This window comes from Pteronotus mesoamericanus, unplaced genomic scaffold (assembly GCF_021234165.1).
Source record: "Pteronotus mesoamericanus isolate MK-2021 breed Mesoamerican mustached bat unplaced genomic scaffold, CSHL_Meso_final contig_20, whole genome shotgun sequence".
Lineage (NCBI taxonomy): Eukaryota > Metazoa > Chordata > Mammalia > Chiroptera > Mormoopidae > Pteronotus > Pteronotus mesoamericanus.
Window position 1 is genome coordinate 3,461,063 of NW_026555085.1, and position 22,863 is coordinate 3,483,925.

The 22,863-nt window shown below is 46.7% G+C and overlaps 1 protein-coding gene and 1 pseudogene across 1 annotated transcript; one reads left to right on the plus strand and one right to left on the minus strand.

Annotated features, from left to right (window-relative positions):
• Positions 1 to 1,322: 1,322 nt before the first annotated feature.
• RING1 (ring finger protein 1) lies at positions 1,323 to 5,376 on the plus strand. Its single transcript, XM_054569203.1, has 7 exons — positions 1,323 to 1,447; positions 1,564 to 1,697; positions 2,659 to 2,819; positions 2,920 to 3,135; positions 3,866 to 4,255; positions 4,429 to 4,702; positions 4,966 to 5,376. The coding sequence occupies exons 2-7, from the start codon at positions 1,620 to 1,622 to the stop codon at positions 5,065 to 5,067; spliced, it is 1,221 nt and encodes a 406-aa protein (XP_054425178.1). The 5' UTR covers positions 1,323 to 1,447; positions 1,564 to 1,619; the 3' UTR covers positions 5,068 to 5,376.
• Positions 5,377 to 18,988: 13,612 nt separating this feature from the next.
• Positions 18,989 to 19,589, minus strand: LOC129067379 (transgelin-2-like; annotated as a pseudogene).
• Between the last annotated feature and the right edge of the window lie 3,274 nt (positions 19,590 to 22,863).

Genomic DNA, 22,863 nt, shown 5'->3' on the forward strand with positions numbered 1-22,863 from the left:
TCCCCTTTCTTTCCACTTTACAATAGCTGCAGCCGGTCTGGGGTCGGATGGGGGGATTACAGGAGGGGGCCAGGATTAGGGGAATGGACCAGCAATGAAAGGAACTGGAAGAGAGTAGAAGGGAGGGGGCTGGGAGGAGGAGGAGGAAGGGGAGGGGGTCTGGCTAATCGACTCTGGAGCCCACATAAGGACTGGCCACGGACTGAAGGAGAGAGGACAGGGAAGTAGGGGAAAACTGGGGGAGGGGGCGAGGGGACCCACTGCTCCCTTGTCCCAGAAACAGACCACCCCCTGGCAGCTGCAGCCCCAGTCCGGGATCCCCAGCTCAGGCCGGAGGAGACGGGGACGCCTATCACGTTCTCTTCTCTGAATCTCATTCCCTGCCCTCCATGGGAATCGCTCTGCCCGTTCCTCTTCTCTAGCTTCCCGGTCCCCTTCCTTGACTGCAAAGTCCTGGAGGAGGCCTCTGCCCGCTTCCCAGTCCAGACACTCGGCCCCTCTTGCCCCCCCCGACACACACACGCGCGCACACTCCCCTCCCCGACAGGGGCTCCATTTTGTGTGCGTGTTCCTGCTTCCGCGTGGTGTCTCCATTCCCGGTTCCTCCCGTGTGCCTCCCTCCCCCGCCCCGGGCCGCGGCTCCTGATTGTCCAAACGCAATTCTCGAGTCTCTGGCTCCGGCCGAGAGTTGAGTCTGGACGTCCGGAGCCGCCGCCCCCAAACCTCGAGGGGAGAGCAGGTCGGGGGGTCTAGAGCCCAAGAGGAGGGTAGAGCAAGTCCCCAGGGTGGCAGGGGAATCCCGGGCACTTCGGGACTTAGTTGTATTCACAGGACTGGAGGACTGAAGCTGCAGACGATGCTTGGCAACTTTTTACCCCCAGAATCCCGGGCTGAGGTTACAAAGAAGTTGTATGTGGGGATAGAGAGCCGTTCCCAAGAGCCACTAGGGGACACGGAGTGGGGGAGGTGGCCCTTTTACAATGCCACCCCCCATGCCACCCCCCATCCCCTCCCGGGATCCCAGTGATTCCAGGCCCCGCCCTCCCAAGCGGAGGCCCCGGGTAGGGGCCAATGGAAGGGACTGAAGGCAAAGGTTGGCCCTGAGATGGTGCTGGGTCGGGGGCGGAAACCGTGGTCCCCACATGTCGAGGGACTCCAGGAAACTGCTCCTGGCTGGGGACGGGCACGACCCAAGGGCCGCGGAACCGGGTGTCCACGTCGCGTCCCACTCGCGCCGGGAGTGGCGGGGTGACGTCTACGCCGGCGGGGGGAGTGGAGTGGAGGGGCAGGCGGAAGTGACGTAGGGCCCCAGCTCCCGTGTCTTGGCGGCGGCAGCGGCGGGAGCTACTGTCTGAGCAGCGGCTGTGGACGAAGCGAACTCGGCCCGGGATTCGGCACCCGGGGCACGGCGCTGCAGCAGCGGTAGCACACCGACTGCGGGAGCCTGGTGAGGGGCCTCGACGTCGCTGGGGCGCTGAAGGGAAGGCCCCGGAGGGGCGGGGTCTCGGGAGGGGGGCGTCCCCTAACCCTGTCCCTTCCCTTCCCCCTCCTCCCTCTTCCCAGCCCACCTCTCCTCCCCCTCCGCGGAGGATCCTCGGAGGGGGTCTGGCTAGCTCACCATGACGACGCCGGCGAATGCCCAGAATGCCAGCAAAACGTGGGAACTGAGTCTGTATGAGCTCCACCGGACCCCGCAGGTGACAGCATTCTCCCTTCACAGCTTACTCCTTCTCCACAAGCCACTCAATCCACAGACTTCCTATCAGAGCCTCTTTTTCATTTTTGCCCCCTTCTACCGAACCTACCCAATTGCACAGAATCCCTTGGTCCTACTTTTGAATCACCTTAACCTTTTCAAACCACTTTTACATTAATTTAATCCTCAGAACAGCCAAAGAGGTAGAGCAAATATAACTGCCTTCTTTTGAAAGGTGGTAGACAGAAGTTACCTTTCTACAGTTCTTCAGTTCAGTGTCATAGATCAATGCCTCTAAGACTCATTTTGGGAGTTTATTGAAAATGGAGCTTCCCAGCCTGCCACCAGCCCCCTACTCAACAACAGTCTGATACAGTAATGGGATGGAGTCCCATGATCTGATACAGGTGCAATAGTACCAGTATAGGATTTCTACACTATAAGAAATTCTGTTGAAAAAGTCTTCCCCAAACCACCAGTCTGTGCCAACTCCACCCCAAGGGTCTCTTTAAACTTCACATCCTCTTGTTGCAAAGCTCCAGCTCTTGGTTAAGGGACATTAATTCTTTGTTCTCCATTCCCTCCAAATCAGCAGCTGCTCCGCCCCCTCCCACTCCCATCTTTCTCAAGTGGCCAACGTGGAGTACCCAGATTCTGCTATCTCAATGTATTTCTGAGAACTTTCATTTCATGGACAACTTGCTTCTTTCTCATTTTTATTGATTTTAGAGAGAAAAGGAGAGAGATAAAGAGAGAGAAACATCCATTTGTTGTTCCACTTATTTATGCATCAGTTGGTTGGTTCTTGTGTGTGCCCCGTCTGGGAATTTAACGTGCAGCCTTGGCATATGCAGACGTCACTCTAACCAACTTAGCTACCTGGCCAGGGTGGACTGCTTGTTTCTAAAACCCTTTTCCCCCAACCCACACCCAATCACCTTTCCACTCTCTGATGCCTCCAGGAAGCCATCATGGATGGCACAGAGATTGCAGTTTCCCCTCGGTCACTGCATTCGGAACTCATGTGCCCCATCTGCCTGGACATGCTGAAGAATACAATGACCACCAAGGAGTGCCTCCACCGATTCTGCTCTGACTGCATTGTCACGGCCCTGCGGAGCGGGTAATAGGAAGGTCACATTTGAGATGAGGTAAAGGGTTCAGAGTTGAGGCCTCAATGTCCTGGCTACTGACTGCACAGGGCCTCCTGTCTCCCACCCCAGGAACAAGGAGTGCCCTACCTGCCGCAAGAAGCTGGTATCCAAGCGATCTTTACGACCAGACCCTAACTTTGATGCCCTGATCTCGAAAATCTATCCCAGCCGGGAGGAATATGAGGCCCACCAAGACCGGGTGCTCATCCGTCTCAGCCGCCTGCACAACCAGCAGGCACTGAGCTCCAGCATCGAGGAGGGGCTGCGCATGCAGGCCATGCACAGGTTTGGAGCCGGGAGAGAAGCGGGGGCAGGGCTGGTGGGACAGATCCATGGGTTCCACTCCTGGTGCTGACTTGGCTGCCTGCCATCTTCTAAGCCTTAGCACCCTAAAAGTTGACTATGGCCTGATTGTCAGGCCTGGAAGTCATGGATGTAAATTGTGGCTTCTCAGCAACTGGCTCTACTATTTTTAAGAAGAAAATAGCTCACCTTCTAACTCTCTGTAAGTTAGAACAGTAGAGTGATTTGGAGTATAAGGGGCAGATTCACACTGCTGGAAATTAATCACCCCCCAGGCTAGCACTGCCATTTTTAATGTGTATCCAAATTACCTGAAGGTTTTGTTACAAATGGAAGTTCTGATTCTGTAGGTCTGAAGTTGGGCCTGAAATTCTGCATTTCTATAAGGCAGTGCTACTGGTTCTTGGACCACAGTCCCTTTGAAAGGCAAGGGACTGTGACCTCAAAGAAGTTATTTAATCTCTCTGAGCCTCAGTTTCCTTAGCCATAACATAGAGATGATATAATAACCTGCCTCATAAGACATGTATTATAGGAGTTGATCAACGCAAAACGCTGAGCAATGTGCTTGGCACATACGTAGTTAGTATTTAATAAATATTAGATCTCATTAAAATTTCTCGTTAAAATTTCCCTGGTCTCTTAACTCTGATGTTTGAAGTCTAAACCCCTATTCTTGATACTTTCTAACCTGAGCCACTTGCTTCTACAGGGCCCAGCGTGTGAGGCGGCCGATGCCTGGGTCAGATCAGACCACCACGATGAGTGGAGGGGAAGGAGAACCCGGGGAGGGAGAGGGGGATGGAGAGGATGTGAGCTCAGACTCTGCCCCTGACTCTGCCCCAGGCCCTGCTCCCAAGCGACCCCGTGGAGGGGGCGCAGGGGGAAGCAGTGTGGGGACAGGGGGAGGAGGCACTGGTGGGGTGGGTGGGGGTGCTGGCTCTGAAGACTCTGGTGACCGGGGCGGAACCTTGGGAGGGGGTACCCTGGGGCCCCCAAGCCCTCCTGGGGCTCCCAGTCCCCCGGAGCCAGGTGGAGAAATTGAGCTCGTGTTCCGGCCCCACCCACTGCTCGTGGAGAAGGGAGAATACTGCCAGACTAGGTGAGAGCCCTGTCTTTCCCCAGGCCACTGAGACACCAAAGATCACATAGCCTTCCATCATAAGCTGGCTTTGCCTAATCCAAGAAACAAACCCTAGTCCAGAAGCCCTTTCGGAAAGTTCTCTTCTGCGTTTGAGGCTTCCTGTACCCTAAATGTGCCCTTTCCCACCCCAGGTATGTGAAGACAACTGGGAATGCCACAGTGGACCATCTCTCCAAGTACTTGGCCCTGCGCATAGCCCTGGAACGGAGGCAGCAGCAAGAGGCCGGGGAGCCAGGAGGGCCAGGAGGGGGCACCTCTGATGCTGGGGGACCTGATGGGGGTGGTGGGGAAGGTGGGGGTGCTGGAGGAGGTGACAGCCCCGAAGAGCCTGCCTTGCCCAGTCTGGAGGGTGTCAGTGAAAAGCAGTACACCATCTACATCGCCCCCGGGGGTGGAGCTTTCACGGTGAGAGCCTTTGAGGGCGGCAGGGGGGACAGGGTGCCACACACCACCATAATCCTGACTTCTGACCCACTCTCTTCCTCTGCATGTCCCTCTCCCTTCTCTGTCCTGTCTCCTCCATCACTGCATGTGCTGTTGCTTTGCCCCATCTCTTTATTATTCCTTTTTTGTGCCTCCTCCCTTGGTTACCTCTCATTCATTTCCCTTATTGTTTTCTCCAACTTTATATTCTCTTCACCTGCTTCTTCCTCCCACCCTCTCTGTAGACACTAAATGGCTCTCTGACCCTGGAGCTGGTGAATGAGAAATTCTGGAAGGTGTCCCGGCCACTGGAGCTCTGCTATGCTCCCACCAAGGATCCAAAGTGACCCCACAAGGGGACAGCCAGAGGATGGGGACCATGGGGTATCCCTGTGTCCTGTCCACCACCCCAGCTTTTGTCTCCCAGTACCCACCCAGCCTGGCCAGCCAACGAGAGGACACAAATGAGGACATGTGGCTTTTCTACAAAGTATATCAGATTCTTCTATATTGTACAGACTGGGGCATGCACCCCATCCACTGCCTTTTCTATTGCCCCAATTCTCCCAGCTACATGAGACGTTGGGTAAGCTGAGTAACCCTCCTTTCACATCCTCTGCCAACAACAAATTTGCTTTTTTTCCTCTTTGAAACCTGCAGTTCTGTGTGTCTCTTTATCAGGGGTGTACTAAAAGGGGGAAAATAAGATTGGGATGGGATGTCTAGAAATCATGTAGAATCAGCTTCTGAAATGGCGGTGGGAGGGGGGGGGATGTCAAAGGTTATTCCAAATGAGTAATCCCCGTATTTCTGTACAAAGGGGGAAGCAATCAGGGAAGATAGAAGAGACAGGGCGAAGAGCCAAAGGGTGTGTGAAGTCAGGTTCCCAAATTTGCCCCCGAAATCCCAAGTCACCCAGGTTGAAACCAGAGTTTCAGTACCAAAAAGGATGAACAAAAGTGGTTCAAAGGGAGTAAGGCAGGGGGACAGGGCCATGATGTTTGCAAGGGGAATAAAACTCACTGAAAGAATCTAATTTCTATGCCTGGGAAGACATGAGGGAGGGACGCAGGGAGGACTAAGAAATCTCCCTGTTCCGCAAACCAGCCACCCATTGTGGAAGGGGCAGGGTATACAGTTCCTGGGAGAAGAAGCTGGTTTCTCCCCACCCCCGGATGTCCTTTGGTGCCTGTTCAGGGAGCACTGGGAGCAGAGTTGTGGGGCATCAAGTGAAGCCATCACTCTTCCCACCCTGGTTTTGGTGGGCGCAAGGCTGTGCAAAGCGGGTCAGGAAGACGAATCAATCACCTGTCCGGGAGGGACTGACACTCCCTCTCCCTGCTTCGGCCTTTCTGTCCCTCACTGCCTTTAATGTTGCCCTTCCCGCCCACACCCTCATCTGCTCCAACCTCTTTTGGTTTGCTCGGTTCTCTGCCCTGCAGGCAAAGGAGTCAGCCTCGGTGTGACTGGCCCCAGGACACCCCATTCCACACTTAGGATTTCTTGTGTGTTCCCCTCATTCCCAGTTACCCTCAATACCGCGGGACGCAGTAGGAATCCTCCAGCCTAGGCGAGTACTGCAGACCTGATGGATGACCTGGTGATCACCCCCAGACCTCTTGCCCTGCAGAAATAGACAACACCCACTCTACCCTCTTAGGAGCCCCTTTCTACACCCGCCTCCTGGGAGCCCTAATCCTGACCCCCATTCTCCCCACACTCCAGTATCCAGGGAGTATTGTGCTCCCCAGGATATTGGGGTAAGAGGAGAGTGGGGCTTGCTCCTGGAATTTCAAAAAAGAAAAACATGCAGCAGAGTCAAGAGGAAGCCTGAGAGTACAGAATGCACCGGGCTTCACTTTTGGTTCCAGGAAGCATCGCCCCCTCATGCCCCTCCTCCCCAGCCCTAACCAACCAGGCAGCCTCCTCTGTCTGTGTTCCTCGTCCTCTTGCCTCGCTCTGGAACGGCCTGCAGCCCTTTGCACCTGTCTTCCCTCTCGCACAGCCCTTCTATCCCACCTCAGTCCCCTGTGGACATCTTTGCTCCACCATCCTCACCTCTGAACCTCTCACATTTCTCCTTTTGCTCCTTTCTGGTAACTGCTCCCTCACCCTCCTGTTCCGCCATGACAGCGAACTTTGCAGCTGTGCCTGTTTATTTAGGTGACACTGTGGGGAGATACACAGAAATGCTGGCCTAAGTAAGTCTCTACCATGAAAAAATAACTCCTGCCCTGGCTGGTGTGGCTCAGTGGATTGAGCGCCGGCCTGCGCACCAAAGAGGCGCCAGTTGGACTCCCAGTCAGGGCCCAGGCCTGGGTTGCAGGCCAGGCCCCCAGTTAGGGGCACAAGAGAGGCAACCACACATTGGTGTTGCTCTCCCTCTCTCTCCCCCTCCCTTCCCCTCTCTAAAAATAAGTAAATAAAATCTTTAATATATATATATATATATATATATATATATATATATATATATATATATATATACATACATATACACACACAAACCCCCACAAACTCTTACCTGACCAGGAGTTCTCCTTCCTCAGTGCTGGCAGAAGGACGTTTGCAGGAATTCTGACAGCTCAGATTCTGTAGCATCCTTGGCTTCCCTGGGTTGGTTCTCCCAAATCCTTCAGCCTCTCTCAGTTAAGCCTGCATTGGGTTAGGCAAAGTGAGAGATACAAAGTAAAGAAAAGGGAACTTGATTATTTTTTATGAGAAACAAGACACAGGTAAGAGAATAATGAATAATGAAAGGAGCAAAGTGGAGAAAGAAAGGCTGGTACTATAGTCAGGCAGACCTGGACAAGAAGGAATTAAAGAACACACTGAAAGAATGACTTGGAAACCGCCGGTCAAGATGGTGTCGCAGGCAGACACAACTTACCTCTTCACACAACCACATGAAAATTACAACTAAAATATAGAATAACCATAACTCAGGAACAACAGAACTCAAGCTGAATGGAAGTTTGTCAACTACAAAATTGAGTTCAGTAGAAGTCTGACAACTATGAAATTAAAGAAACCGCATCCATCTAGTGTGCTATGAGGGGCACAGACAAAGAACAGGCTGGCCCAAAACCCACATGGTTAAAAATTCGGGAGGGATATCTTAAGAGCAAGGAGTCCCAGACCCATACCAGTCCCCCCAGCCCAGGATTCCAGTGCCAGGAAGATAAATTCCCACAACTTCTGGCTGCAAAACCCAGCAGGGATTGAATCAGTGGAAGAAACTTCTGAAGCCCCAAGAAGTTCCTCTCAAAGAATCCATACACATGGAGTCATCTACTCAGTTTCATTCCCTCTGAGCTCCAACACCAGTGGTGCACAGAGAGAAACTGGTGTCTTGCATCAAGGGGAGCAGAGGCCATTGTCTCTTTGCTAAACCCTCCCACCACAGAGCCAGTAAGCTGGTGCCATATCTGAGTCTCCATTAACCTGGCTCACACTGTTTGACCTGCCTTGGAGATTCCCAGAGGCTCTGCCCACCCAACTTACAGGCCCACCCAAGCTGCTTTCCCATAAGAATGGCTGGTCTTGGCTCCCAAGTCCTATCAAACGAGCAACAGCTGGCTTCAGTGAGCCCCAGCAGCAGCCAGATTAGATTCACTGCTTGGCTTCAACTGGGAATCTCCAAGCCCAGCACCAGTAGCAGCCATCTCAGTTTGCTTTACAGCTCAGGCAGGGTGCCCCCGGCAAAGCAAAGGTGGGGGCTGACCTTGGCCTGCACCACCCAGGAAACCCAATGCCAGCACACCCAGTGGACAGTTACAGACCACATTGGAGCACCACCACCCTGCCCCTGCATAGCTGATCCTCCACAGAAGGAGGAGGTTGGTATCAGTGGTCACAGCCAGTCCTTGCAGCTGACTGGCCTGGGTAAATCCCTCCCATTGACCTGCGAACAGCTATGAAGGCTCAACTATAAGAGGAGAGTGTACTCAGCCCACACGATGGGTGCACCTTGAGTCCTCAGTGTGGGTGAGAAGGGAGGCTGTGCCACTGGACCCTACAGGACACCTACTATATATTAGGTCACACTACCAAGACACAGAGTCAAAGCAGCTCTACCTAATACATAGAAACAAACACAGGGAGGCTGCCAAAGCAAGGTGACAAAGAAACATGGCCCAAGTGAAAGAACAGAGCAAAGCTCCAGAAAAAGAGCTAAACAAAAAGGAGATAAGCAACCTATCAGATGCAGAATTCAAAATGCTTGTAATAAGGATGCTCAAGGAACTTAATGAGGACCTCAGCAGCATAAAAAAAGGCCTAATCAGAAACAAAGGATACACTAATTGAAATAAAGAACAATTTACAGGGAAATAACAATAGAGTGGATGAAGCCAAGAATCAAATCAATGACTTGGAACATAAGGAAGCAAAAAACAACCTATCAGAACAAAAAGAAGAAAAAAAGAATCTCCCCCCCAAAAAATGAGAATAGTGTAAGCAGCCTGTGGGACAACTTTAAGCAATCCAATACTTGCTTCATGGGGTGCCAGAAGGAGAAGAGAGAGAAAGAGCAAGAAATTGGAAATCTATCTAAAAAAAATAGTGAGAGAAAACTTGCCTAATTTGGTGAAGGAAATAGTCATGCAAGTCCAGGAAACACAGTGAGTCCCAATTATGATGGATGCAAGGAGGCCCACTCCATGATACATCATAATTAAACAGCCAGAAGTTAAAAAGAGAGACTCTTAAAAGCAGCAAGAGAAAAGAGGTTAAGTTACCAGATGTTTGCCAGATGCGAGGAGGAGGGGGAGGATGATTGAAGAGGTGAGAGGACTAAGAAGTACAAATAGGTAGTTACATAATAGCCATGGCGATGTAAAGTACAGTATAGGAGATGGAATAACCCAAGTACTTATTCGCACGACCCATCTGCATGAACAATGGTGGGGGGATTGCCTGAGGGAGTAGGGGGTGCTGGATGGAGGGGAGCAAAGGGGGAAAAATCAGGACAACTGTAATGGCATAATCAATAAAATATAATTCTGAAAAATAAAAATAAAAGAGTCTCTAGGAGTCTGCTAGGCAATTTCACACTTTCACAAAATACTGTTGAGTCTAACGTGTCAGGACTGTTCTGGGACCTGGGTATTACACACAGGTATATGATGTGGCCCTGGCCTCCCAGTGATTTGATCTAGGGGTGGACATTCCAATATTGAATCCAGCATCTAGTCTTATCAATATATCCCCTGTAATAATACCTCTCAAGTCTGTCTACTTCTCTCTATCTTCCATGTCCCTAACCCAGCCACTCCCTGGGCCAATAGGCTCTCTGAATCATTGGGAGAGCTGGGGAGGCTGGCAATGGCCTTCACTAATGCCTGCTGTACTCCTGAGTAAGAGGGGCCTTTTTGAAATGCAAATCTGATTGTTTCAGGCACCCTACTTCACCTCATTCAATGGTTTCCCATTGATCTTAGGTTAAAGACCGAAGTTCTTAGCTGGTCTTCTAAGGCCCTGCAGGTGTGGCCTAGCCAGCCTCTCCCGCTTCATCTCCCACCTAGCTCTCCTCTCACCACAGAATGCTCCACTTCCTGTCGGCGTGTGCTTCCTACCGCAGAGAACCTTTGTGATGACTGAACCCTCTGCCTGAAGATTCTTCTTCATTTCTCTCCTTCAGATCTCACCTCCTTTACCCTACCCTCAAGGGAGGTACCCTAACCTTCCTTTCAGGGTCAAATTGCCCCTTTCTGAGCTCCCACACCAAGGTGTATGCAGTGAGCTCAGTGCACAGTTACTGTACACATGGCACAATTGCAGGTGTACATTTGCTGGTGATTATTTGCTACCTGTCTCCCCACAGAGGTCAGCTGCCTGAGGGCATGGGCCATGACTGCGCTGCTCACTCTTGCCGTTCCCTGGACCTAGGACTGAGCACACCGTAAATAGTGAGCTGAAATATTGGTCAAGTGGAGGCATGTGTCCCAGGATCTAGGGAAGGGGACTAGATATTTCAGGCTTTGGAAGGCAGTATGGAATGACGTGGCAACAGCACAGGTTTGAGAACCAGAATATCTGGGTCAATAACTAAGTTAAAAGTATTAGTGGTGTGACCTTCAGCAAGCTGTGAGACAACTTTAAACCCTACCTTTCTTACCTATAAAATGGGAACAACTTCAGAATCAAACTAGATAGAAGAATTAGAAAATCCAAAAGCACCATCGCCTAGAAATATTGGATAAAATATGAAAAAAATTAAACAAATGACTGAATTCTCAAAATCCTACATGCTAGAAACAAAGAAGAGCCCTGGCTGGTGTGGCTCAGTGGGTTGAGTGCCAGCCTGTGCACAGAAAGGTCACTGCTTTGATTCCCAGTCAGGGCACATGCCTGGGTTGCGGGACAGGTCCCCAAATGGGGTCGTGCGAGAGGCAACTGACCGGTGCATCTCTCATACATCGAGATTTCTCCCTCTCTCCCTCCCTTCCCCTCTCTCTAAAAACTAAATAAATAAACAAAAGAGGCAACTAAAAGCCAGAGGTGAGCTGACTGGGTCTATAGTTATGAGAAGGGGGGCGGGTAGGAATTGGTTCTGTTTCCTAAGGGCCTGAGTTTTATTTTAGCTACCTAGGGATAGGTGATGAAGGTCTTGATCCTGAAGAGGTGGGGAAATTTGATGAAAGACAGTCAAGGCTGACTGAAGAAGAAACAGACCCTGAACAGACCTATAAATTCTAATAAATTGGACTAGAAACTAAAAATGCACATACATCCAGTACCTAAATAGTTTTATAGATATATTCTGCCAACTCTTATAGGAACTATTTATTTATGTAAGCTGTCCCAGAAAATGGAAAAAGAGGGCCAGTCACACTTATAAGCCTAATAGTCCTAAGTAAAACATTAACAAACCAAATCCAGTGGAGTTTGTGCCATTGTGTGTATATGTGCATGTGTGCATACATATGTGTATGTGTGACAAAGAAGCATTTATTCCAGGAAAACAAGGATGGTCTACTTTAAAAGTCCAGCGATGATATTTATGACATTGATATATTAAAAGGAAAAGAACATAGCGTTGTCCCAGTAAGTATAGAGAATGCATTGGATAGAGTATTCAATATACCACTAATTATTGATTTTTTAAAAAATCTGGCTAAGAATACAAAATAACTTCTAATGTCAATACAAGAATACTAGTTTTTACTGTTCCTATTCACTGTTGGGGGCATGTGGACTGGCACATTTAGAAAAAGAAGAAATAAAGTCATCACTATACATAGATGGAGTAATATCTACAAAGAAAATATATGAGAACCTACAAACAGAACTAATATACCCCTTTCTGAAGGCAAGATAAATATACAAACATCAATATGCCTACATCACAGCAATAAACCAATAGATTTTGTTTTCAGAAAACACCATTTGTAATAGCAACAAACACTATAAGATACTTAGAAATAAAAACAAAACAAAATGTGTGCATGAAATTTATGGAGAAAATTATAACTATTGGAGAACATTTTGGGGGAAAAAAGGACATAAAAAATGGAGAGGTATGCTATGCTCATGAAAAGGAAAATTCAATGTAAAGCTGGTAATTTTTCTCAAATCTGTAAGTTCAGTGCAATTCTAATCAAAACTCCAAGATATTGCATGGAACTTGACAAGCTGGTCTTAAAATTCCTATGGAAAAGTAATTGGCCAAGAAAAGCCAAAACAAGTTTGAAGTGGAAGAATGAATACCCGAGTACTTACCTTATCATATACCACAACTTAATTCTTAAGCTAGAGTGATTAAAGCAGCGTAGCCTTTGGCACATGGGCAAACCAGTAGACCACTGGTAATGAATAGGACTTCTTGGAATCAGACCCTTAAAGATATGAGAACTTGGTGTATCACAAAAATCAATGAGAAAGGATGGACTACTTGTTCAATATATTGGATTAATTGGCTATCCAAATGGGAAAAAATTAGCCTAAATGGGTGAAAAACAAAACATAAAACTGTTCGAAGAAAATATATTGATGACATACTATATAGGGAAGAATTTCTTAAACAAGATACAAAAAGCACAAACAATAAAAGAAAAGATTGATACATGACTATATATTTTTAAGTTTTTAAACATCTATAAGACAAGAGACACCATAGCAACATAAAAAGATAAGCCAGAGACTAGGAAAATGTTTATGACTTATATGACAAATGAAGGAGAGTATCCAGGATTTATAAAGAACTCCTGCAGATCAGTAAGAAAAGGACAAGGTAGGAAAAAATGAGCAAAAGCTGTGACATCCAAGACAACAAAGAAGACTAGGAGTAGAAGATAACTTCCAATGTCAACACAGGATATGAGTTTTTACTGTTTCTATTCACCAAATTACCAATAAACATTAAGAGAATTCTCAGCTTCACTGGTAATGAAGAAATGCAAATCAAAATTCATGAGATACTACTTTACACAAACTGAATCAGCAAAATGAGAATCACTCTGGCAACGTTAATAGGAACTCATACATTTTGTATTGAAGTCTGAACAGCTACAACAAATTAGAGTTTAGCAATATTTAATTATGAAAATGCATACCCTGTCCTTAAGATAAAGGAATGGATAAAGTATGGTTTCTTCTTACAACTGCTAAACAGCAGTTAAAATAAATGAATTATAGCCATATTTATCAATACGAGTAAAAGAGGTTGCAAACATGGATATTGTATGATATCATTTATATAAGTTTTCAAATACACAAAATAATGATACATGTTTAGAAAGACAAATATTTGATAAAAGTACAAAGTATGTGTGGGAATAATCCCAACAACTTCAGAATGGTAATTACCGCCAGAAAAGAAAGCAATGGGGTGAGCTTTAGCCATATGGGTAATGCTTTGGTTTTTTGTGGTTTTTTTTTTAAAGATAGAAAGCAAAAGAGGTGATACAGCAGCCCTGAGCGGTGTGGCTCAGTGGGTTGGGCGTCCTCCTGCAAACCCCAAATTTGCCAGTTGGATACCTGGTCAGGGCACATAACTGGGTTTCAGGGCAGGTTCCCTGTTAGGGGCATGTGAGAGGCAGCCCGAATTATGTTTCTCTTACACATTGATGTTCCTCTCCCTCCTTTCTCCTCTCTCTAAAAAGAAATAAAAATAAAATCTAAAAAAAAAAAAAAGAGGTGATGCAAAAGTGAGGAGTTGCTCAATAAGGTTGTTGCAGTGATTAAATGAGCTAGTGAACCGAAAGTGCTCAGTGAAGGTTCATCATTAATCTCTCTACATGACTACAATGGTGGTGGCTTTGTAGGCAGAGAGATCTGACATCCCTACCTATTGCCTTCTCTCTGAAATCTCACTCTCCTATTCACGCACACTAATCTTAGGTAAGTTTACTTAACTGCTATATGCATCAATTTCCTCATCTATAAAATGCACATATTAGAAGTGCCTTATCTCATAGCATCACTGTAAGAGTTGAATAACTCAAAGTGCTTAGAGCAGTACTGCCTAGTTTACAGTAATTACTCTAGAAGATTGCTATTGTTGCTAGGTATCACTTCCAGTTGCATATAAATTCTTTTTAAATCTCAACTTTTAAAATCTCCTAAGAACCTCATTTGGCAATGAAAGTGCCCAGTGTCTGAGAAGCCCCAGACTTTGCCTTCAAGGACAAGAATCAAGGGTTGAAAACTCACATTCTTGTAAGGTCCAGGAAGGCAATGTGCACAGTACCAATGGAAAGTGGTAACAGACAGGGCACCCTCCCCATCTGGAGGGGCCGCAGCTCGTGGCCTGGTGTTGCCATGCAGGAATTCAGAGCTAGTATTGCCACACTTAAAGAAAAAAAAAATTCAGCAGAAACTATAAATCCCATTTTTCTGTAAAATCTCTCCATTTTTGTGTTGCAATGAATTCAAAAGAATAATAAAGCACACTGTGAACCAATTAAATACTTGAGTGAGTTGCCAGCTTTCGAGCCCTAAGGTGGGGGCTGGCACAGAGACAGATGCAAGAGCAGATCTTGACAATGCTGTGTAAGTAGAGCTATAACAATGGTGAGTAATAGCAGTGGCAGTGTGGTGGATTGAAGATGACAGCAAGTTCTTGGTCACTCCTCCCACCAAGATGTACAGTTTATCTCCTCTTCCCTTGTTCTGGGCTGGCCCTAACCTGTTTTGAACAAAATGTGGCAGGACTGACTGTGCAACTTCTGAGGATGGGTCTTATGAGATCTACAGCTTCCACTTTTGCCACCTTGAAACCCAACCACCATGCTGCGAGGAAGCTCAAGCCACCAGAGGGAAAGACCCACACAAAGCAGAACTGAGGCCGGCAGCCAATATCAACTGCTTGCCAAGTGAGTGAAGCCACTTTAGAACATCCAACCATGCCAGAGCCCCAGACAATAGTAAATGAAGACCTGTCAAGTCAACCTGACAAAATTGGGTAGTAAACTTCTGTTTCAAGATACCAATGCTAGGGTGCCTTGTTGAGCAGCAATAGGTAATCAAAACAAGCAGCATTAGAAACAAAGAGGCCTTATTTTACCGAGAAGGGTCAGGTTTTGAGCTTTGAGCTAATTCTTGGAAAAGACATATATTGCCTTTTGTGTGGTTGTGTGTGTGTGTGTGTGTGTGTGTGTAGGAGGGAGTGGATGGTGAGTAATTAACTTTCCAGATGGAAGGGAAAACATGTACATAGGATGGATAATGAAAAGTATAATGCAATCTAGGATCCCCAAGTAAATCAGTTTTGCCATTTGTGGCTTAAAGCACCAAGATGGGAGGGATGGGAGATAATATTCTAACCTTTCTTGAGTACTTACCATGTGCCAGGCACTGTGATAGATGCTTCACAAAATCATAGAAATCACTAATCCTCACAACATTGCTGTCTCATTTTATACATGAGAAAGTTGTGGTCCAGAAAGTTTAGGTTACTTGCCAAAGATCACACAGCCAACAAATGGCAGAGCTGAGATTTGAAGCTGCTCTGTAAAGCCTGCGCTCTTTCCACTATATTGCAGACACTACAGCTTCGTACATTGAGTCAGATCCTGAGGGACTGTGTACCAGGTGAACAGGTGAGTATTGTACCTGAAGGGGAGAGGCAGCCACTAAGGAACAAGCAGGGGAGTGAGATGTTCCAATTTTCACTTTGGAAACACCCCTCTGGCAGCTTGACAAAACTAGAAGCAGAGGCAAGTAAGGAGACATTTGTGAAGGTCTAGGTGGGGGCACCTGACCAGTGCTACACTCCCCCTTATGGGGACTTGCATGGACCACCTTGTGGCTGGCCAACTGGCTGACACTGTGAGTTAGGTTCGGAGAAGAACCAGGATAAAGGTTCTCTTTGAGACACAATGAGCACTGAACGCCATGTCGCAACCTGGCAGAGAAAAGAAGGTTCAAACCCTGAGTCCAACGGTCCAGAGAAGACTTAGGTTGGGGTCATATGGCCAAGAGTTAGGAGCTGGAAAGAAACATGGGAGGCTTAAGCCAAGAACCGACAGAAGTCCTGAGCAGTGGCTGGAAACTCTAGGGGGCGCTGTGATTCACCTCTTTGAAAGCAGATGGGCATACGGTACCAAGGGCTGAAGAGAAGGCCAGAGGCGGTAGACAGGGGGGATTCAGGTGTGGTGATGAGCTGGTAAGTAAAATTGAAACACAGCAGCATGGGCCCTAGGGAAAGAGCAGGGGTGTGACCTGCGGGGGCCTTCCAGGTTGCTAGTGTGGGCGGCTGAGTGGTTAGTGATTCTATCTACTGAAACCAGGAACAACAGTAGAGGAGCAGGTTTGGGAGAAGAGGTGAATTTGAATTCGGGAATATTCAAGGCTTGCTTGGTAAATTTAAATTGAAACATCCATTTTTAAGCAGCTGGGGACATTGAGATGGAGAGATTCACGAGAGAGATGTCTGGCAGCGGAGGTCGAGAGAGAAATCTGGGCTAGAAATACACATTTAGGAGTCACCAGCATAACGATGGGTATGAGAGTACCCAAGAAAAGTGTGCACGTGAGGAGAGAAGGGAGCCTGCAGCAAGTAAGCCTTGGAAAGTGGCCTCAGAAAGATTGGCTACAGAGGCAGTCAAGAGGAATGAGAGGAAAGAGTGCTTTAACAAAAACCAACAAAGAACTTCAAAGGGTAGTCAGTAGGGTCAAATGCTCCAGAGAAGAAAACCAAATGAAGATGAAAATGCCCATTCGATTTGGCAATGAGAAGGTCCAGCTGAGGTTACCTGAGTGAGAGCAGGTGCAGTGGGAGGGACTGCTGATGAGGAGGTGCATTACTTACCCATTGTGTATGACACACTGCCCCAAACCTTAGTGGCTTACAGTACCAATAAGCATGCTTTAACTCCCACAGGCTCTGAGGGGCAGGTATTTGGGCAGGGCACAGCTGGGACCTCTGGTCTCTGCTCCTCAGTGTCTGCAGACTGAGTTGGAAGTGACTCGATGGCTTGGGAGCTGGAATCACCTGAAGGCTTCCTCAGCCGCATGTCCTCAGTGGCGCTTACTGAGGCTGGAGGCTGCTACCCCTGCAAACGTCACGGCTGGGTTCCTGGGGGGCCAGTCTTCTGAGGGGAAGAGAGAGAACCCTGACATTTGAGGGGCCCAGGACAAGAGTGCAAATAAAGAATATGAGGTGACGGGGATTTATTCTGCATGTTTGGGTTTAGATTTGCTAAAATCAGCAGAAATTTATATTATACAACTTGAACAGGTCAGATAAAATCCATAAATTTCATATTCTTCATCGATTTAATTACTGATCAAAACAATGAAGATATAAGGGACTCTGATATGTATTCCTTTCCCAGTTTTTAAAAATTTAAGTAGATAACTTCCTTGAAAATATTCTATTTTTTTATTTGCAGCTTCATTTCATTGAATTCCCCTTCATAGTTTCTGTTTCTATCATAATCTTAATGTGCACTGATTCTCATCAAGGATTAAAAATAAAACATAACTGTAGCCAAAGTTTATAAAATTTAAATGTAGTTCCACCAAAATAGGTACATGTACATGTAAAAAAATAAAATTATTTAAATATGTTTCCTGAAGTTATTTTCTTCTAAAGCATTCAAAATCGTCTGTTGAAAAAGCAAAATACAACTATAATTAATATTTATATTTAAAATTAATCGAAGTTAAACAAAGCTGGGTATTCTGCTAACTTTAAAAAAATTTAAGATTTTATTTATTTTTAGGGAGAGGAAGAAACTGAGAGAAACATCAATGTGTGGTTGCATTTTGTGCACCCCTTGCTGGGGACCTGACCTGCAACCCAGGCATGTGCCCTACACTGGGAATCGAATCTGCGACCCTTTGGTTTGAAGGCCAGCGCTCAACCCACTGAACCACACCAGCCAGGGCTAAATTTTAAAATGTTTTATAAAATAGTTTTATAGAAATTGAATTATTCATAATCTAATATTCAATGTCCATCCACTTACCAATATAGAAAGTCAATATCGTACTTTACAAACTTTATATCTAGACCTACATGCATACAAATTTAACAATAGTAAGAACTATTTAATATTGCAAAATGTTCCTCAACTGTCATTTGCAACTATTATGACTTCAACACAACATACATTTTTTTCACAAGAAAAAAGATTCTTTATTTAAATCAGCAAACTCGGATTCTTCAAGCCCCAGCCCAAGCGGGCAGCCCTCCTTCCCTCTCCCCTCACCCCACCCCACCCCACCCCACCCCACCCCTTAGCCACAGTGAGGGGAATGCAAAATGAGAAGCCAAGAGGGCCTGTGCCAGGGCAGGCTGCCTCCCATGTGCAGTGAGCTCAGTCCAGCTGTGGCAGGGGCGGCAGCTGCCACGGACCCCTCCCTATTAATTAAGTCCCTGCAGCCACAGCTGCGGGCAAGGCATATTTGTGGAAGGCCCGACGGCAGCATGGCTGATCCCCAGCCAAGGAATGGATTGAGGGCACAGAGGTCATGGGAGAAGAGGTACGAAGGGAGAGAAAGAGGCCCTAAATTTTGGTCCCAGGAAAAAAAGGAGCCCATTGGTCCAGTTTTTGTGGGCTCAGAGAAGGGAATGCATTAGTAAGCACAGGGGCAGAGGCCACCATTGGGCAGTGTTGGAGGAGATACAACAGGCCAGGCCCCCACCCTGGCAGAGAGGAGCTTGAGAGTTCCAGGGGGCTCTTAGGGAACATCACTGCTAAAAATGTGTGTGTGTGTGTGTGTTATATTAAATGTGTGTGTGTGTGTGTGTATACACACACACACATATACATATACACACACCATCCAAGGGAGGGCAGGAGCAAGGCTAGGGGCAGATTAAAGTATCTGGTGTGGCATTGCATAGCCAGTCATGCCTGCCTGAGAGGCCACTCGGTTGGTGCTCATCTGTAACCCAATCACGTTCTTGCTTCTTGCAGCTGGTTGTCCGAGAAGCTCCGAGGGTACTCCTTGGACTTCTTAGGGAACCGGTTGAGATCCCCAGAGAAAAGCCCATCCTCTCAGGCTACTGCCAGCCCACCCAGGCTCATCAGCATTCACTGCACACAGGCCATATTCTTTCCTCCCCAGAGATCCAGAGTCTGGAAGATTTCGGTGCTATTGATGCTGTAGCGCTTGGCTGCTTGCAGAAACTGAGAGATCTGCCCCATCTGCTTGAAGACCATGCTGGAGGCCTGTATCTTCTTCACTGGGGCCTGCCCCTCACCCCATTGATGAGCTCACACAGCACCGTGCCATCCTTGAGCCAGTTCTGGAAGTTCTCACACCCAGGCTGGGGCTGGCCCACGTCTTTGCCGCACTGGGTGATGATCCATTGGATCAGGATCTGCTCCAGGTCTGCATCATACTGTTTCTCAATCTTATGCTCCACTTCCCAGCTCAGGTCTTGGGCAGGTCCCCTGTTGGCCATTCTGAAGGGTGGTGGTAGCTGTTGGGAGCGTTGGCAGGTTAAAGGCCAGCACTCCAGGAGGGCTGCAGGGCGAATACACAACGCAAGATAAATGGATGTCCCTAGAACACAAAGAAAAACAAGAAAAATGGACACTCAATACTACTGGGAAATGATACTTTATCATGCTATCTGAGAGGTAATATTTGACAAAGTCCATTAACTAAGTTGTATTTTCTTTTACTTAAGTGCTTCCACTGTTTAAATCCTCTGCGCACTCCAAAGGTGTATGGGCCATGGAACCTGGCAGATGCAGGACCTCAGCTTTCACAGCACCCAGCTGTAGACATCTTCTGTTTCCAGATTATGGGGCAAGAGATTGCAGAGGTATTTCTCTGGGGCCAGAACAGTGTCAATGACCAGAACAGATGTTCAGGGTTTCAGGTTGTATTGTACCAGCACTGAGGACCAAGTGACAGAGGTGCCCAGGTATCATTTAATAAATGTAGCATGTGCTAGGTGAAGCCCCATAAAGTATATGGGCCAGGGCAGGAACCTTGTGGTCCGGGTCTGAAGATGATACTGATTGTGAGGAAAAAAACATGATTCAGTTTTGAACAGAATAGGTTGGTGGTGCCTTTGAGACATTCAAATAGGGATGCCAGGTAGGGTCAGATACACAGGTCTGGGGATCAGAGGAAAGATATGAATTTCAGAGAGACCAGCTGGTAGAAACTGAAGGCATGGGTGAGATGTGATCCCTTAGAGGGACTGTGTAGCATGAGAAGAGGAACTCTAGTATGTACGGATAGAGTAGGATGAGCCAACAGAGAAGCAAGGAAGAAAACCAGAAGCGTGCTCAGTGCTGGAAGCAAGGAAAAGACAGGGTCTCAAGAAAAAAATTTGTCAACAACGTTAAATACTGGTGGGAGTTCAAGTAGAGGAAAACTTATTTAAAAAATGGATTTAATGACATGGAGCTCATTGCAAAACATGGTAGGGATGGACCCAGCCTGAAAGAGTTGAGGAGGGAGTGGGAGTGAGGGAACAAAGGATTTTTTCCCAACTTTTTTTTTTTTAAGGTTTATTTTATTCTCGTTCCTGAGAGAGAGGAAGGGAGAGAGAGAAACATTGATGTAAGAGAGAAACACCAATAGGCTGCCTCCTGCACACGCCCCAACTGGGGATCAAGCCCAAAACCTGGGCATGTGCCCTGACTGGGAATCGAATCAGTGGCCCTTTGGTTACACTATGACACTCCAACCAACTGAGCCATCCTGCCCAGGGCTCCCAACTTTTTATTATAAAAAGTTTCAAAAGTACAGAAAAGTTGAAGCTATAGTACAATTATCATTTGTATATCCACCACTTTACTTGGATTTAACAATTATCATTTATACATACATACAAATACATATTTACATATAGTTCTTGAAATTTAGGAAATTGTCATGCTTCACATTTTAATACTTCAACATATATCCTCCTCTAAAAGCACGGGCTTCCTCCTACATGACCACAATGCCCTGACCACAAGAAAATAACAACTTGTCCCAAATATTATCCACACACAGAATATACTCACTTTCTCCCCAATTAACACAAAAGTATCTTTTATATCTTTTAAAAAAGTTTTTATTGAATTCATTAGGTTGACATTGGTTAATAAAATTATATAGATTTCAGGTGTATGATTCCATAATATATCATCTGTACATTGTATTGTGTCCAGTCTCCTTCCATCACCATTTATCCCCTTTTACCCATTCCCTCTGGTAATCACCATACTGTTGTTTATGTCTATGAGGGTTTTTGGGTTTTGGGGTTTTTTTTTTTGCTTAATCCCTTCACCTTTTACACCCAGCCTTGTAACACCCCTCCCTTCTGAAAGCTGTCAGTCTGTTCTCTATTTATAAGTCTGTTTCTCTTTTGTTTGTTAGTTTATTTTGTTCATTAGATTCCACATAGTAGGAAAATTATATGTATCTGTCTTTTTCTGACTGCCTTATTTCACTTAGGATAATGCTTTCTAGGTCATCCATGCTATCGCAAAGGTAAGGTTTCTTTCTTTTTTAAATTTTTGAAAAACATATTATGTATTTGTTTTTTGAAGGGTGGGAGGGAGGGAGAAAGAGAGAAACATCAATGTGTAGTTGCCTCTTGTGTGCCCCATTCTGGGGATTTGGCCCACACTCCAGGCATGTGCCTGACTGGGAATTGAACCAGTGACCCTTTGGTTCACAGTCTGGCACTCAATCCACTGAGTCACATCAGCCAGGGCAGATTTCCTTCTTTTTTTACAGCAAGGAATATTCCATTGTGTAAATGTACCACAGCTTCTTCACCCACTCGTCTGCTGATGGGCACTTGGGCTGCTTCCAAATCTTGGCTCTTGTTAATAACACTGCAAGGAACATAGGGGTGAATATATTCTTTCAAATTAATGTTTCACGTTTCTTCAGATATATTCCCAGAAGTAGAATTGCTAGGTCATAAGGCAATTTCACCTTTAATATTTTGAGGTAACTCCATTCTGCCCTCCAGAGTGGCTGCACTAATATGTATGTATGTCTTTTCAAAGGATCCCTTCAAGGAACATGCACTATGTATGTGAGAGGAAGGCTGGATGAGGCACCTGACAGGTACAGGGAGCAGTGAGAGGGAGATTGAGGTGGAGGAAGGGAAGTTTTGGGTTTGGTTTTGTTTCGTTTTGAGAGGGAGAGGTTATAGATTCGGGAGGAGAAATGAGTAATTGGGGAAATGGGGTACAGAAAACAAAGACTAGTCTTGGGCAGGAGGAGGGCAGCTCCTCTATTCCAGCGGTTCTCAAAGTGGGATCCCCAAGCCAGCAACATCAAGCATAACCTGGGAATTAGTCACAAATACAAATTCTCCCCTCTCCTCCCACTGTGATCTATTGAATCAGAAACGTGTTTTTACACACCCTCCAGGCAATTCTGAGGCACACAAAGTTGGAGAACAATCGGTCTACTCTAACATAAGAAGGAGAGGGGAGCAAGGTACAGTGTTGATTTGGTCACAGGTGATTGAGGGAGCTCGCCTCTGATAGCTTCAGTTTCCTCTGTGACGTAAGAGTGAGGTCATCAACTGACAGTGAGGTGAGAGACAGAGAAAGGACCTCATAGGTTCCAGGGTCAGGGAGCTTAAAGGAGCCCATGACCAGCATGATGTAGTTGGGTCACCAAGCAATGAGGGGTTGATGACCATATATGAGAAGTAGTAGCCATGTCCTGGTTGTGTGACATCCTCCACTTGTGAGCTCTCGGAATAAAGTCCTGAAGAA